Source organism: Cornus florida, unplaced genomic scaffold (assembly GCF_030987335.1).
Source record: "Cornus florida cultivar Cherokee Brave unplaced genomic scaffold, ASM3098733v1 CherokeeBrave_3.0.0_Hap2_Chr02, whole genome shotgun sequence".
NCBI classification, from domain to species: domain Eukaryota; kingdom Viridiplantae; phylum Streptophyta; class Magnoliopsida; order Cornales; family Cornaceae; genus Cornus; species Cornus florida.
Genome location: NW_026775572.1, coordinates 72,587,922 through 72,606,107, shown reverse-complemented (window position 1 = coordinate 72,606,107; position 18,186 = coordinate 72,587,922). Strand labels below are relative to the sequence as shown.

Below are 18,186 nucleotides of genomic sequence, written 5' to 3'. Positions count from 1 at the left end.
CTCAACTAGTGTACAATTCCATCACATAACTAACAACACACAACAAACAACTTATAATCCCTAAAACACATTCGGATCATACCTCAAACCATTCTGCTCATGAGTACTAAACATCACCCTATAACGCCTCGACTACCATCATCCTAAAATGACACTCGAACCTCTCATCTTACCGAACCATCAAGCTATTACTAAACGATTCATCCTCAAACATCCTTAAGGTAACACCATCATAACAAGAGAATAAATATCACTCTCGATACTTCCCCACAATGGCCACTATTGACCACTAGAAAAGAACCTCCATACGGCAATGCCATGCCGACAAATCCTTAAACAAAAATAAGCATAAAACCCAGAATGCTCAACACCCAGCTGTCTCCTCAAAATCATCAACGATGCAATCAATCATTAATTCTTAACCGATTACTCAAACCACCATTTCTATGCAATCTACGCATCTAAATAAGAAACTTCATACCCTAGGTGCAACGTCACTGCCTCCCATCTTCACCGTTCCTTAGAACAACCTCGGCCACGACAAAAGTCAAATGGGGCTACTAATTAAACCAACAAGATCAACCTCGTCTCAATCATTTTTATCATCAGTCTACCTTTTCGAATCCTCAAACACTAAACATTATTTCCTGATACTTCAGACACAACTTGAATTACAATCCCAGCCCACAACTTTCAACTTCCAAAACAAAGTCCATTTGGTAACACAATACTTACCATTAATCACTTCATCCGTAAACGACCAAACACTTTAATGACCTCATACAACCTGCCTTATTGTGCAATCCTACACTACATAGCTAAAATTGACCACTATACACCACCTCAAGACTCTCTAGACAGCCTCGCCAACCCAAAACCCCGCTCATCGATCGAGCCATGCAACCTACTCACCGAGAGTCGATTACCCATAGCATACTCCTGTAACTCTCCGAAATGAGAATTATTCCTCGACAAACCAGTCTCTAAAACAGACTCCTACAAGACCATGAAATGATCTACATCCGGCAACCGGTCCTAAATCACCACAGACCTACAGAATCCAACAAGTTCCTACGACACTCAAAACCAACACACTTCCTTAAGTCATTCTAAAATACTCGAAATACACATTTACAATCCATAGACTACATTCGTGACTTAAACAACCCCTGTCACACTTATCACGTCTGGTTCAAAAAGAACCTCCACACTAAACTGTAACCTAAGTCACAAACACTAACCTCCTAAGGTTATACCGAAACCCTCACTCGCACACTTGACCTTCACAGTCACCAGAACCCATACACCAATGCATGAAACTCACACACAACAAGGGCACCATGCTATGAAATATGAACCCGCTCTAAAGTCGTGCTCTAAGCACCGCACAAAATGCAACAAGAAAATCAAAACAACTACACACCAAATAGTTCAATCCACGAGCTAAAACCCAAGTAATTAGTTTGATAAGAACTGGTACCCAAACAACCCTAGAGCAACCGAACTCCTCGCCTACTCAAGTCAAAACTCACATAACTATCCTATGCTTGACCGCATAAACATATAAGAAAATTAGTATATGCACAAGACATACTTATATATATATACACAATAACCGAAGCATAACCCTTGACACAACCATGTCTTATCACATACGTTTAACAAATGAATCCATTAAATTATTATATGAAATTAAATATTCCATTCATTCTCATCATTATCTCATCGAACACACACTTACACAACCCATGTTCAACTGTCCGTCACATTACAATGCACCAATTACATGCCATAACCCATATTTACAGCTCGTCATCTTATCACGTATAACATGCTTTCAATCATTAATATATAAACATTCTAGCCATACAACACATATTTTAACATTTAAGCACATAAGCATGTCAACACTTAGCAAGGAAGCATGTCTCTTAAAACTGTAAACACAAAAGCAATAAAGCAAATAATCAGTTATACATGCTTTTCAACAATTAAGCACCTTAACACATAAGCATATAAACATGCGATTCAACTTCTCATGCAATCGTAGGTAGGCCTCTACTCGTCGTCCTAATGATATTCGAACCATTACTCTGATACCAATTTTGTAATGACCCAAAAGATACCAAAATACTAATAATAATAAAATATATAAATTTTTTGACATGACCTCTGTAGAAAAAGTCCCTCTACAACCTGTTGAAATATCTGTAGAAAAAATCCCTCTACAACCTGTTGAAATACATAAAAAATGTAATGGCCTGGGCCTTAAAACTAATCTATCATGTCCCAACGCACAATACAAATATTATATCACATTCCCAAAATGATTACATACATATAAAAATTCTCCTTCCTCCATCTCATCCAAACAAGGAACACATCTTAGTTACATCAAGTTACAGTCCATAAAATGTAGTTAAAATTTAAAAGTCCATAGCTTACAACATTGTACCAATTAAACTAAAGTTTCACAAAATAGTTAAGATTACATTTACAAAATATTAAAGTTCTAATACAAAAAAAATAGTAAAATAAAATAGATCTCTAAGCTCGTCTAAAATTGTGGTGGATCGTCGTCCGCCACTTCTTTTCTGTATCCTGAAAAATATTAAAAATAATGAGGTGAGCTAAACGCTCAGTAGGAAGTGTCTAAGACATACTTCTTATGACCCCGTGAATCAACATAGAGAATAGAAAGCAAGAGAATAGGATCATATCTCAGAAGTTAAGTAAAACCACTGTATCATCAACAAACATACATATCTCAACCAACTACCAAATGCACCACGTATACCAATGATATGCCATGCCATGCAATGTCACTCCCCGTTTCCAAAACCATACCGTTTTAACTTCCAAACCATTAGTGTAATCCGACCCAAGGCACCTCCAAGGCGATACGAAAAGGGAGATTGGCTAACCATCCTCAACCACAAGGCACCTCCAAGGCGTCGCATCCGGCCTAGTTCGCTCAACCACACTAAGGTCTCTCCCTAGTCCCATCTCTAGACTACACTAACACCACGGACCACTAGGCGCCTCCTAGGTGTCTGGGTTTTCACAAACACTTTTCAAAAACTTTTCCCAAAAACGATTTCATTTTTTTTAAAAAAAAAAAAAAAAAAAAACACTTTTTCCCTTTTTCCTTCCCAATGGATGTATGAATGCTTCATGCTTTCACATACCAACACAACAATTAAAGTCTACATATTCAATCAAAATCATATCCATGTTATAAAAAAAATTCTAAACATTCATTTCTACAACTAATACATCTCAAATTTATATAACAATTGGTAAACATTTAACATACAACATTATTTAAATTGAGCATGCTTTTCATCACAACCAAATTAACCAAGTACATAGACTCAATTAACACACCATATCATTTATCATCATAAACACAACTAAATACAATTACCACATTCACTTAAGGGTTAATTACAATGACACCCCCTGAAGTTTGCTATAATGACAACCATATATAAATTGGCTCATTTTTGAACGATCACACCCCCTCAGGTTTGCTCCCTTCACAAAGACACCCCTTGAGTGTCTGACACATGGTAAAATGACCTCAATAACCTTTGACTTATAATGGGACACTGAAATTACTAATTTACCCATTTTTCACACCAACCACCTACCCATAGAGCCGTCGCCGCCATCAACACCGCCTCATCTTTCCTCTCTTCAACCTCTTTATTTTACACACACACGCGCGCGTATATATTCATACCATTGCAATCCAATCCATTCCTACACTACCCAAACCATCCCCAAATTAATCACAATTTTTTTTTTCCAAACCAGTGTTAATGGAAACCATCGCCCCGTTTGGTAACAAATGGGCCACCATTGCCCGCCTCCTCTCTAGTCGAACTGACAAGGCCATATATATCACTAGAACTCCATTGACGAAGGAGATGTACTTAAATCAGCAGCCATTGAAGAGATTGGAGAGTGCAGGTTCTCCCCTTTTAGTTTCGGGTCTATATTTCAGACCGGGTATGATGCAAGTGAATCAAGCCTTCTGGTAAAAATGCAAATGGATTTGGTGATGATGCAAAATCAGATATGGGCTTAATATCGTCGTCATCGAGGATACTGATCTCTGTTCAGCAAAAATGATATGGCAGAATACCAACAGGGGAAGCGACAGTGGCACCGCCGCCGCAAAAGGCGGATGATCTGTTTGGGCCATTCAGTAAGGAGTTCTTGGCAGGAATACAATCGCCGTTGGTGATGGCCTGAGCAAGGCATTGGATTACATGCTCCGAGCTTCGAATTTGTTCGACTTATGTGTTATCGGCGGCCAGCATCTGCGTTATCTCCAGATCACGATTTGTATCAATGAAATATAAGTATATTCTTCTTCATTCCAGAAGTTAAGAGAGAGAGTGTGGAATGAACAGACACGCAACTTGTTTAGGGTTAGGTGAGATCTTGATAGAAGGGCAAATGCGTCTTTTAAAAATTCTGATATTTTGTCATTAAAATCAATTAAATACTAATGGGTAATTTCGTCTTTTCCAATCATTTAAGGGCCTGTTTGGATAAAAATTGATCAAAATTCTGATAAGGGGGTGTCATTGTTAAAAAAAGGCTAAACTTATATATGACTGTCATTATGGCAAAGCTCAGGGGGTGTCATTGTAATTAACCCTTCAATTAACTAAGACTAAGCATGCTTACAACCAACTTTAGAGAAAAAAAATTCACAAAGAATCAAAGAATTCGGGAATTATAACACCCCTACCTCAAATTAGATGAAAAGCCCCAAAACAGCCCAAAATTGGAAATCCCAAATGGTGGCCAAATGACACTTTGCTCTGATCAAAATGTCGGCCTAAACGCACTCGTCAACTTTGCTTTAGGCGGCAAAATCAAATTCACAAGGATACGGTGTTGATCTAGGCTTAAAATGTGGAGAAATGAAAAAGAAAATAAGAAAATGGGAAGGCAGTGTACTGTGCGAGGAAGAGATGATCATCTAATGACCTTGTGTTCATTATATAAAGTTAAAAGAATGTAGTGGGTCCCATGGCCTTTTTAAAAATATATTTTACCATTAATATATATATATATATCATGAACATTACAATTCGTACACAACTTTTTTTTCTTAGTTGGTACTCACACACACATGCCTCCACCGAGATTTGAACCCCTTATCTCTCTTTGGGAGGTTAGAGGTCTGGTATCGCTAGGTCACTGGCCCGTTGGTTATTCATACCCAACTTCGGATAACTATTCATTTCGTTTTTTCGTTTTACTCTCTTATCGTCTTTCTTAGATCCCCAAATTCATTCCAGTGAGTTACACAAAAACCCCATATGTACAGATTTTTAACTATATAATGATGAGAAGACGGAAGCAAAGAAGATGATATTTTGAAAAAACGACAGAATAATTGAAGAAAGGAGGATTAAAGGAAGAACAAAACCAAGTGAAAAAATCCACTAATGAAGGAAGAAAGACAGGATCAAAAGCATCATGTAAGGAAATAACAGATGGACAAGAAAAAGGTGATCAAATGGAAAAGAAAAAAAAAATAAATTGTGTAATTGCTCACCTCTAATTGAGTGTAGGAACTTGTATTTATATTTACCAACTAAGGAATAAAATAAAGTGAAACACTAATCATGGGACCCAGAATTACGGGAACAAAATAAAACATGGATTCCAACAAATGGAAAAAGAAAAGAGAGGATGAAGAAGGACAATCTGAAACAAAAAGAAAAACACACATGAATCACATATGAAGATGATTAAGGTCATGGCTTTCCTACTGCCCCTCCAGGAAATAGACAGCCCCTAAAGCTGAGCCTGAGGGATTAATTATAAAAAGTGTCAACTCTACAACTAATGTTGCAGATTATTGTTGTGATTAGTTCAAGAAAACAATCAATTTGAATATAAATGCATAGTTTAATATCAAAGTACAGTCTGTGCCAACCAGAATCCCCAGAGAAGCAAGGTATATTATTCAAAACTATGTTGTATGTACTTTTCATGTAGGAACTTTATAAATTCAGTTCTTGGACTCTGCCGCAGATGCATAACTAAATAATTTCAGCTAGGAGGCAATATATCACATAAAAATTCTGAAAAAAACTATAAACCTATCTATATGTTGAGTTTTGTCTATGATCCAAATGATTAATTGAGATTAGTTATGGCAACAATGAATGTTAAAGTGAAAATATAACAAACAAAGGTTGAAATATAAAGTTGAAGGAGTTGAAATCACAGCCAAAAATTCCAAAAGAAAGAACGAAAGAAAACAAGAGAAACAAGCTCTTACAATTATTAGAAGGACATTACTGAAAGGACAGAATCCTCGAAGATCATCAGCTCAGTATTCCATCTTGCGTGCAAGGATTTGGATCTTTAGCTCATCATTTCCCATGCTCCTTTGTTCTTCTTGAATCTTTTTGGCAGAGTTCTCAAGAGAAAAACTACAATTCCGCAGCTGAATTTCCTCTAGTGTAGATATATCCCCTAAACCAAACGGGATCTCCTCAAGCCATGCACATCCCTCTAATACCAGTCGCTGAAGGCTAGGGAAGTGATTACTGGAGGCATACCATTGCCTGATATCCAAACCTTGAAATTTCAAAAATCTGAGTTTGCAAAACTCTCCATTTGTGTCCCATCTTTGTCCCTCAAATGCCTCATCTAATAATTTGAGAACCACAAGTTAGGTAATCTCCCAAGGGTCGACATTTGCTCCCAACTTAGACCGACATATGATAAAGTTAGACTTTTTAGACTTGGGGGGAAATTATCCAGACGGAAAAACCTATTGCACTCACTGGATATCACATTCAAGGTTTCAAGGTGAATCAGAAAGTCCAATTTTGGAAAATAATCATCGCCATTCAATCCTTTCCTTATATAACATTTTAGTTTGTTAAGGTTGGGAATCCATTTCAAGGATTCTTCGTCTCCACTATAAAGATTGCAGCTTGCCCAAGGTTTGTAGGCCATCCAAAACAAAGCAGAAGCCATCATCAGGTACTCCCTGTATTTCAATGAGCAGATTAGTGTAGAGATGCCTCAACTTTACCAGCTTCCATACATTATGTGATAAAACAAACGACCCTTTTAGTCCTTCAACAATAAGGATTTCTAGGTTCAAGAGGTTGGATATTGATGGGGGTAAATATGCATCTTTTCCAACTTGAAGCACTAAATACCTCAGAAGAACTCACTGTGAAATTTCCCATGGAAATGAAGGAATTTGGAAGGATGATAAATTCAAAACCTTAAGAAGTATGAATTCTTGATAAATGAATGGCGCATTCATTAGACACAAGTTATTCCACCAATCTGAAGGGCCAAAGGACAAGATAGAACGGACTCTGGATGCATTGGCATAAGATAAATTCTCTGAATAAGTCAAATAAGCAACATTAGAATGAACTCATATGCAACGTTGTGTAGTTGCAATAATTGAAGGATGAGATCTGTCAATCCACCAAAAATATGCCTCTAGAATAATCTCCATTAATAAACTCTTTGGGTAAGCTTCTTTGGAAAACTTATGAAGGAAATTCTCTTCCTGACCTTTTCTCAAGCACAAGTCATGTAAGAGATCATGGACACGGCATGCTTTGGCTGCACCATTAAACCTTGTCTTGGAAACAGTTACAAGACTTCTATCAATCAGATCCATCAAGTAATCCTCTGCCACTTCTTCCAACCTTTTCTCGTCATTTTTCCATATGAATCCCTCAGCGATCCACAACCATATCAATTTTCGCACAGGGATTTCATAGTCTTCTGGGAATGCTCCAAAATAGAGAAAACATGGTCTCAAGTGCAGAGGCAAGTGGTTGTAACTTAGTGCTAATGTGTCCATGTATTTCTCAGGGTCACGAACAATGTATGAACTTACACTTCCAGCAACATGCTTCCACCATTCAAGTGTCTTGTCATTTTTTGCAAGAAGCCCAGATATTACAATAATTGCAAGGGGAAGTCCGTGACATTTTCTGGCAATTTGTTTTCCAGTTTCCATCAACTCTGGAGGGCAACTACCTTCCCGAAATGTCTTCAGTCGTAATAGATCCCAACTCTCATTTTCATCTAGAAAACGCAATCGGTGAAATTTAGCATGCAAAGCTAAAGCCACACCTTCATGCCGACTAGTGCATATAATTCTACTTCTGCTTTTGTCATTGGGAAAATATCTTTTCAAATCATCCAGGCGTGCACATTCCATATATCATCCACGGCAAGAATATATCTCCTCCCTTTCAAGTGTTTGTACAAGTCTTCACCTAACTTCTCATCGCTGATATGGCAAATTTCATATCTAAATTGGAAAGCAGAGCGAAAAATGGCAAGCAACAAATCCCTTTTCCGATACACTTGAGACACATAAGTCCAAGCACGAATAGGAAAGTAATATTGAATGAGAGGATGATTGTACACTTTTCTGGCTAGAGTTGTCTTACCGAGTCCAGGCATTCCAACAATTGACACAAGTTTTAATTGCTTTTCATATTCTTGAGTAAGCAGCTCCATTATTGTCGTTGCTTCATCATTGAAACCCACTATTGTTTCTTCCTGTAATGTTGGACTGATGGGTCTTGATGAAGCTCCATTAGAAGGCCTCCCAATTTTCTGGACCTCTATGATGCCAATGCCATACATCTTCTTCTCATAAATCTCCATCACTTGTGTCCTGATTAACGTAATCTCTTCCAGGACACCGCTAAAGTTAAGAAATAACAAATCACAACATTTCCCTAGCAGCACGTTGATCCGATATGGAAATCCATAAGGAAGATAGTAGCCGCAGCTTAAACAAACAAGAAATACAAGCAAACGAACCAGGAAATCCAACCATTTCAGCATCAGCATGTTGATGATAGGTGTTGTGGATTCATGAGTGATAATGTAGTAAATCATAAACGCAAGAAAACTGAAAGAGCTGAGATATTCAAGGAAACCAACACATTTCCTTATCAGCACCTTGATTAACTTAGTTTCTTCCATGACAAAGTACCAGCGTAAACAAATAAGAATCATGAGAAAGAAATTGATGAGAATTGATAATTGGTGAGTACTGGTAGTGATAGACCAGCCAAGTAAGCATTCATATCCTATCAGAAAAAACAATACAAAATGCCCAAACAATTCTGATCTGCCCATTATCTGACGGACAGCATCGTATCTCTGTCTGTGGCTGATGAGTTGATGGAGAAAGCCGTCAATTATATCTTCAACCCAGTGAGTGAGGTCTCTTATGTTTGTCACAATAGCATTCAGCTTCTCATGCTCATATCGTTTCTCCTCCGAATCTCCTCATAAAGCCCCTCAATTTTGCGCTTGTCTATATGAGCCTTGACAATCAATTCGTCCTTGCTGTTTATTAACTGCCTCATGTTCTCCGAGAGAATATCCAAAACAGCACTGTCTGTCATCTTGTACTGGTAGCCTCAAACTGAAAGCCAAATTTACTTATTAATTAGGACATATAAATGAAAAGAAGACAAGTAGTTGTTGTCATCTGTAGTTACATTTCATCCGTCTGATTCAATGTTGACAAGCATTGGTAATCTTGATGTATAGTTCACGTAGAGAAGAAATCATTATTGTATTCGTATAAATTAATATATGACCAAACAAAACCTTATCAGAGGAGGAAATACTTTTATTTTACAGCCTTTTTTCATTAAAAAAAATTCTATAAAAAATGTATAAAAATTTTGATTTGTTCAAGAAGTATTATCTAACTTACAATAATGTTCTTTATTTTTCTTGTAAATAATTTCATGCTATTCAAATTACGGAATGGTAATTTTTTAATAGTTGTCTTGATTTCGGGGACGAAATCTTTTAAAGTTAGGGAGAATGTAATATTTGTGAGATATATATATATATATATATATATATATATATATATATATAATGTTAAAAGAAATAAAGCAAGTGGGCCCCACCCATGTTATAAACACACAAAAGGCCATAAGGTCATTATACGAATCCACTATTTTCTCTCTCTCTCTCTTGCTGCAACCAGTCTGCTCTCGGCAGTTTCAAATTTTTTTTTCTTTTTGCAACTTCAAACCTTTATCTTGCTTTTTTTCTTTGGGAATTTGGTAGAACATTGTGAAGCAAAATTGTTGAGCTCGTCGATGCCGTCAATTTGATAGGTGCCAATCATCATTTGGTACACTCTAGGGAGTTCAAAATTCTAGGGTTCTTGGGCTCAAATTGGGGGTTTTCATCAATTTGAGGTAGGGGTGTTCTAATCTACAATTTCTTGGCCTTTGGTGAATTTTTCCCCTTAAATTTGATCCTAAGCATGCTAAATTTTAATTACTTAGCTTGTTGTTGTTGTAGTTATATGTAATTACAATGATAATTGTGTTCCATGTATTATTTGAGTTCATATGCATGTCTATTTTCATTACGGTAAATGAGCATGCTTAATGTTCGATGTGTTGTATGTTCCATGATTATTTATTTATTTATTTATTGTCTTGAAGAAAAAAAATGGGTGCTATGGTTATAAATAAAGGAAATGAATGTTTAGAAATTTTCATTAAATTGTGATGATAATGTAAATGGAAATGTGTGAAAACATATAGTTAAATTGATGATTTGAAGCATGAAGCATTCATGCATCCATTGGGAAAGAGAAAGGGGGAAAAATATTTGTTAGAACAAATAAAATTGTTTTGGGAAAAATATTTTCTAAAAGTGTTGCGAAAATTGGACGCTTAGGAGGCGCCTAGTGGTCCGTGATATTAGTGTAGTCTATAAAGGAATGTAGTTGAGTTAACTAGGCAGGATGCAACGCCTTGGAGGTGCCTTGTGGTCGTGGATAGTTAACCAACCTTCCTTTCGTGACGCCTTGGAGGTGTCTTGAGTCAGATTACATTAACGGTTTGGTTGTTGAAACGGAATTATTTCGGAAACGGGGAGTGGCATAGGCATGACATTGCACTTCATGGTACATGTGGAAAATTTGTGATTGGATGTTATTTATACTATGCTTGTCGTTGTGATTGAGATTATGTTTTCCCCATGGTATGACCCCGTCCCTTTTTATCCATTCTTTGTGTGGGATTCACGGGGATATAAGAAGTGTGTCTTAGACACTTCCTAATGAGCTTATGCTCACCCCATTTTTTTTTAATATTTTTCAGGACACGAAAAAGAGATGGCGGACGACGATCCACCACTGGTTTAGACTAGCTTGGAGATCTATTTTATTTTGCTATCTTTTGTATTAGAACTTTAATATATATTTTGTAAATGTAATCTTGAATATTTTGTGAAACTTTAGTTTAGTTGATATAATGTTGGAAGCTATGGACTTTAAAATTCTAGCTACAATTATGGACTGTAACTTAAAGTAACGGATATGTCCTTTGTTTGGATGAGATGGAGGAACGGAACTTTTGTATGTATGTAACCATTTTGAAAATATAGTATAATATTTGATTTGTGCGTTGGGACAGGATAAGTTAGATTTAAGGCCCAGTGAGGCCATTGCATTTATTTTTGTATTTCAACAGATTGTTGAGGGACATTTTCTGCGGAGGTCATGCCGAAATTTTTATAGATTTTTATTATCATTTCGGGTTGTTACAAATTTGGTATCAGAGCGATGGTTCGAATATCATTAGGACGACGGGTAGAGGCCTACCTAGGATTGCATAGGGAGTTGAGTTATTTGCTTACTTGCTTAATTACTTACGTGATTGTATGCTTATATGCTTATGTGTTAATATGTGTTAAGGTGCTTAATTATTTGAAAGGCACGCTTAATTGTTTAATTGCTTAGATGAGTACGTGCTAAGTGCTTAGTATTGTTGCATATTATTAGCATGATCTTGTTTCTCATTAGTTGGGTATTTTGGGAGCAAGGAAGGTGTTTATGTGTTTCCATTTTTGTCAAGTCATTCATGTGAGGATTCCGTTCTCGTGCGTATTTTAGTGTCATCGTTATTGATTCGTTTCCTTTTTCTTATAGCGTCATGCCACTACAAAGGGATCCCGGGGAAAATTCTAGCTCCAATCCCGTGGAAAGGGATCCGGAGCAAGTTGAGGAAGATATCTTATTGCGTGATTTGGTCCCACCAAGAGAGGGACAAGCGAGGGGGACCGTTGACCCACCTTTTCAGATAAATAGGGAGCAGTTGAGGTTAGCCATTCAGGCGGCTATTTTTGATGCGTATCGACCGACAGGTGCACCATCGTCACAGTTTGTGCTACCACCGGCACCACCACCACTACCACCTCCAAAGAAAAATGAGTTAGATGATACTCTTTACCACATTGCTAAGTTTGTGAAGTTGATGCCAACTCTGTTTGAAGGCGGTCCAGATCCGCTTGTTGCGGATAGTTTCATGGATAGGGTACAAAAGCATATTAATGCCATGAATTTGGCAATGGACAAGTTGAAGATTACATTAGCTACTTACAATTTTGTGGCCGATGCTGAGATTTAGTGGAAGACCGTTTCTCACACCCATAATCTGGATACTATGACATATGCTACTTTTAAGAAGTTGTATTATGAGAAGTACTTTTCGGCGCCCAAGCGGAGGGAACTAAAGAAGGAGTTTGATGGGTTGAAGCAAGGAAGCATGACAGTTACAGAGTATGAGAATAAGTTTACATCGCTTTTGAGGTTTGCACCGGGGATTGCTAATGATGAGGAAGGAAAGATAGAGAAGCTTGTTGATGGTCTTAATCTCACCATTAGGTCAATTGTAATTGCCTCAGAACCGACAGAGTATGCAAAAGCAGTGCGAAAGGCCTTAGTAGTTGAGGATGAAAGCAGGGACAGTAAGGCTATCAGGGAATCCTATAAGCATAACAGGGGTATGAGTGCTTTCTCTGAGGGTCAATCAAGTAAGAAGCAGAAGCATGAGCAGTCAGGGTTCAGAGGACAGCAGCCAGTCAGATCCGCCCCCACAGCTCCAGTATCCATGGGGTCTTCTACACCGAATGTTACTTGTTTTAGATGCGGAGAGCTGGGACATTACAAGTCCCAATGCACTCAGACACAGGTAGCTCAGATGATTTGTTTCAAGTGTGGGTAGCCAGGGCATCACAAGTCTCAGTGTACTCAGATTCAGGTGGCATCTGGTAGATGTTTCGGGTGTGGCCAACAGGGCCATAGGGTGAAAGATTGTCCACAGTGGGGCAGTGGTTTAGGCAGAGGTGGAGGTTCACAGTAGAGGCAGATGCAGTTTGCCACAGTTCAGTCAGGGTTTCAACCACCACCACCACCTCAGCCGTCTCAGCCAACTATGTCAGCCCAGAGTTCTCGACCTGGTAGGGGAGCTTCTTCGAGTGCACCCACTCAGCAGTCTGGTTATCAGGAAGGCGGTTCTCAGGGGCAGAGGACCCAGGGTCGCGTGTTTGCACTTACTCCAGCTGAGCCACCATCCAGTCCTTCAGTTGTCAGGGGTATGTTTCTTGTGTCCCATTCTTGGGCACGTGTATTATTTGATTCCGGTGCTTCTTATTCATTCATTTCTTCATCATTTGCACGGGCATTGGGTTTGGAGGTCAGTCAGTTAGACAGACCGCTCTGTGTTGACACACCTATTGGGGATTCAGTTATTCTTGGTAGAGTTTGTAGGAGTTGTTCCATCACGATTGCCGGATGTGTTCTTGAGTTCGATCTCATCCTTCTCGAGATGACGGGATTTGACGTCATTCTTGGGATGGACTGGTTGTCATCCTTCAGAGCTGTTATTGATTGTTTTAGGAGTAGAGTTTCAGTGTGTACCCCGGATGGGGATTGTTTCTATTTTGTGGGAGATCGGTGCGATCGTCTCACTCATTCATTTTATGGTGTTAGGGGTCAGGATCGGCAGACATTCTTCTTGGCTAGTCTTCTCACCGATGATGACGTTGAGTCTTATGGGGTTGATTATTTAGCGGTTGTGCGCAATTTTTTGGATATGTTTTTGGAGGACTTGACTGAGTTACCTCCACACCGAGAGGTGGAATTTGCTATTGATTTGATGCCTGGTACCGCGCCAATCTTTATGGCACCGTATCATATGGCACCGATTGAATTAGAAGAATTGAAAAAGTAACTTGATGATTTGAGAGTGAAAGGCTTCATACGACCTAGTGTGTCACCGTGGGATGCACCAGTCTTGTTCGCTAAGAAGAAATATGGTTCTTTGAGGTTGTGCATTGATTACCGGAAGTTGAATCATGCCACCATCAAGAACAAGTATCTTTTGCCAAGGATAGATGATTTGTTTGATCAGTTAAGGGGAGTCAGTTGTTTTTCGAAGATTGACTTGAGGTCAGGTTATTATCAGTTGCGGGTTAGAGGGAGGATATTCCAAAGACCGCCTTCCGTACGCGGTATGGACACTATGAGTTTCTTGTTATGCCCTTTGGCTTGACTAATGCACCAGCGGCATTCATGGATCTAATGAACCGTGTCTTCCACGTTTACTTGGATCAGTTTGTGGTAGTTTTCGTGGATGATATTCTTGTGTATTCACGGACTTGGGAGGAGCACGAGGTCTATTTGAGTATAGTGTTGTAGATTCTGCGGGAGCACCGTTTGTACGCCAAATATGAAAAGTGTGAGTTTTGGCTACAAGAGGTGAAATTTTGGGGATATGTTGTCTCGGAAGGTGGGGTTTCAGTTGATCTTTCAAAGATAGAGGCAGTTTTGAGTTGGGAGCAACCCAATAATGTCTTTGAGATCCGGAGTTTCCTTGGCCTAGCGGGTTATTATCAGAGATTTGTGAAGAATTTTTCCCATTTGGCAGCTCCTATGACCAGATTGACCCGGAAAGGGATCAAGTTTGCATGAAATGAGGCCTGTGAGTTATCCTTTCAAGAGTTGAAAATAAGGTTGATTATGGCTCCGGTGTTGGTGATACCTGAGCGTGGTTTGGGTTATGTGATCTATTGTGATGCCTCACGAGATGGTTTAGGTTGTGTACTGATGCAAGATGATAGAGTAGTGGCTTATGGGTCTTGCCAGTTAAAGACTCATGAGCTTAACTACCCTACTCATGACTTAGAGTTAGCAGCAGTCGTGTTTGCTTTGAAGTGTTGGAGATACTATTTGTATGGTGAGAGATTTAAGGTGTTCTCGGATCACAAGAGTCTCAAATACCTTTTCTCCTAAAAGGACTTGAACAACAGACAGAGGCGATGGGTTGAGTTTTTGGAAGACTACAACTTTGATTTACAGTATCATCCGGGTAAGGCAAATGTGGTAGCTGATGCTTTAAGCCGGAAATCTCGTAGGACTTTGGTTAGTTTAGCCATTCGGAAATGGAAGATGCTAGAAGATTTGGCTGAAATGGGATTGTATTGCTTTGATGATGATGATGATAGCAGTAAGTCAGCATTCTAGTTTAGTCTCGTGGCTCAACCCACTCTTGTTAGACAGGTGATTAAGTCACAGAGACAGGATTAAGATTTGGATGCCATTTACACTCTGATTTCCAATGGTGAGACTGTGAAGGATTGGACCTTATATGCAGATGGAGGTCTACGGTTTAGGGGTTTGTTGGTTGTTCCCACAGTTTGTCATGAGGACGTCTTACGGGAGTTTCACACTTCCCGCTTTGTAGTTCATCCGGGTGGTACCAAAATGTATCACAATCTAAGATGCCAGTATTGGTGGAATGGAATGAAGAAGGATGTTGCACAGTTTGTAGCTAAGTGCCTTACCTGTCAGTAGGTGAAGGCCGAGCACCAGAGACCAACTGATTTATTGCAGCCATTACCGGTAGCACAGTGGAAATGGGAGGAGATTGCAATGGATTTTGTGACAGGTATTCCTAGGTCACGGAGGGGAAATGAAGCCGTATGGGTCATTATCGATAGATTGACTAAGAAGGCTCACTTCTTGCCTATTAAGGCAACAGATGATGCAGAGGTGCTTGGTGTGCTTTATGTGAAAGAGATTGTAAGATTGCACGGAATTCCAGTGGCTATTGTTTCAGATAAGGATACCAAGTTCACCTCGAAGTTCTGGGAAGGACTTCAAGCAGCGTTTGGCTCAGCGTTGCACCTTAGTACGGCATTCCATCCACAGACGGACGGCCAGTCGGAGCGTACCATCCAGATCTTGGAAGATATGTTTCGGGCCTGTGTACTTGACTTTGGTGGTAGTTGAGAGGATCACCTTCCACTTATTGAGTTTGCCTACAATAACAGTTATCAGGAGAGTATTCAGATGGCTCCATTTGAAGCGTTGTATGGTAGACCTTGTAGGTCTCCTGTCTGTTGGACTGAGGTGGGCGAGACAGCCGCCTTAGGACCTGACATTATACTCAAGACTACCGAGAAGATTAAGCTGATTAGACAGAGATTGCTTACAGCTCAGAGCCGATAGAAGAGCTATGCAGATAGGCGAAGACGACCGCTATCTTTTGAGGTGGGAGACCACGTTTTTCTTCGGGTTTCTCCAAAGAAGGGGTTGATGAGGTTCGGGAAGAGTGGCAAGTTGTTGCCACGATTCATTGGACCTTTTGAGATCTTAGACCGTGTAGGAGAGGTTGCCTACAGATTAGCATTACCACCGCAGATAAGCAGGGTCCATAATGTTTTCCATGTATCGATGTTACAGAAGTACGAGCCGGATTCGTCTCACATTTTGAGTTGGGTTGATGTGGACATTGATGAGAATGTTACCTACGAGGAGGGACCAATTCAGATCCTTCACACACAACAGAAGGTGTTAAGGAAAAAGACGATACCGTTGGTAAAGGTTCTTTGGAGGCATTATGGAGTTGAGGAGGCTACTTGGGAGCTCGAACAGGAGGTTCGCTCCAAGTATCCAGAGTTGTTTTCTTTCTCAGGTATGGCTTGATTTCGGGGACGAAATCTTTTAAAGTTTGGGAGAATGTAATATTTGTGAGATAATATATATATATATATATATATATATATATATATATATATATATATATAATATTAAAAGAAATAAAGCAAGTGGGCCCCACCCATGTTATAAACACACAAAAGGCCATAAGGCCATTATACAAATCCACTATTTTTTCTTTCTCTCTTGCTACAGCCAATCTGCTCTCGGCAGTTTTAATTTTTTTTTCTTTTTGCAACTTCAAACATTGATCTTGCTTTTTCCTTTGGGAATTTGGTTGAACATTGTGAAGCAAAGTTGTTGAGCTCGTCGAGGCCGTCGATTTGATAGGAGCCAATCATCATTTGGTGCACTATAGGGAGTTCAAAATTCTAGGGTTCTTGGGCTCAAATTGGGGGTTTTCATCAATTTGAGGTAGGGGTGTTCTAATCTACAATTTCTTGGCCTTTGGTGAATTTTTCCCCTTAAATTTGATCCTAAGCATGCTAAATTTTAATTACTTAGCTTGTTGTTGTTGTAGTTATATGTAATTACAATGATAATTGTGTTCCATATATTATTTGAGTTCATATGCATGTCTATTTTCATTACGGTAAATGAGCATGCTTAGTGTTCGATATGTTGTATGTTCCATGATTATTTATTTATTTATTGTCTTGAAGAAAAAAAATGGGTGCTATGGTTATAAATAAATAAATAAAGGAAATGAATGTTTAGAAATTTTCATTAAATTGTGATGATGATGTAAATGGAAATGTATGAAAACATATAGTTAAATTGATGATTTGAAGCATGAAGCATTCATACATCTATTGGGAAAGAGAAAGGGGGAAAAATATTTGTTAAAACAAATAAAAAAATTTTGGAAAAAATATTTTCTAAAAGTGTTGCGAAAACCGGACGCCTAGGAGGCGCCTAGTGGTCCGTGATGTTAGTGTAGTCTAGAAAGGAATGTAGTCGAGTTAATTAGGCCGGATGCGACGCCTTGGAGGTGCCTTGTGGTCGTGAATAGTTAACCAACCTTCCTTTCGTGACGCCTTGGAGGTGCCTTGGGTCGGATTACATTAACGGTTTGGTTGTTGAAACGGAATTGTTTCGGAAACAGGGAGTGGTATAGGCATGACATTGCACTTCATGGTACATGTGGGAAATTTGTGATTGAATGTTATTTATACTATGCTTGTCGTTGTAATTGAGATTATGTTTTCCCTATGGTATGACCCCATCCCTTTTTATCCATTCTTTGTGTGGGATTCACGGGGATATAAGAAGTGTGTCTTAGACACTTCCTACTGAGCTTATGCTCACTCTATTTTTTTTAACATTTTTCA

General features: G+C 38.9%; 3 protein-coding genes across 3 annotated transcripts; 2 read left to right on the top strand and 1 right to left on the bottom strand.

Annotated features, from left to right (window-relative positions):
• Positions 1-6,364: 6,364 nt before the first annotated feature.
• LOC132296422 (putative late blight resistance protein homolog R1B-8) lies at positions 6,365-9,171 on the bottom strand. Its single transcript, XM_059794625.1, has 5 exons — positions 8,285-9,171; positions 7,579-8,180; positions 7,224-7,401; positions 6,825-7,033; positions 6,365-6,687 (listed from the first exon to the last, which is right to left on the bottom strand). The coding sequence occupies exons 1-5, from the start codon at positions 9,169-9,171 to the stop codon at positions 6,365-6,367; spliced, it is 2,199 nt and encodes a 732-aa protein (XP_059650608.1).
• A 3,347-nt stretch (positions 9,172-12,518) lies between these two features.
• Positions 12,519-13,079, top strand: LOC132296421 (uncharacterized). The gene has a single exon (XM_059794624.1). The coding sequence runs from the start codon at positions 12,519-12,521 to the stop codon at positions 13,077-13,079; it is 561 nt and encodes a 186-aa protein (XP_059650607.1).
• A 144-nt stretch (positions 13,080-13,223) lies between these two features.
• On the top strand, positions 13,224-14,087 carry LOC132296420 (uncharacterized). The gene has a single exon (XM_059794623.1). It carries the CDS (start codon positions 13,224-13,226, stop codon positions 14,085-14,087), a length of 864 nt encoding a protein of 287 aa, XP_059650606.1.
• The last annotated feature ends 4,099 nt before the right edge of the window (positions 14,088-18,186 follow it).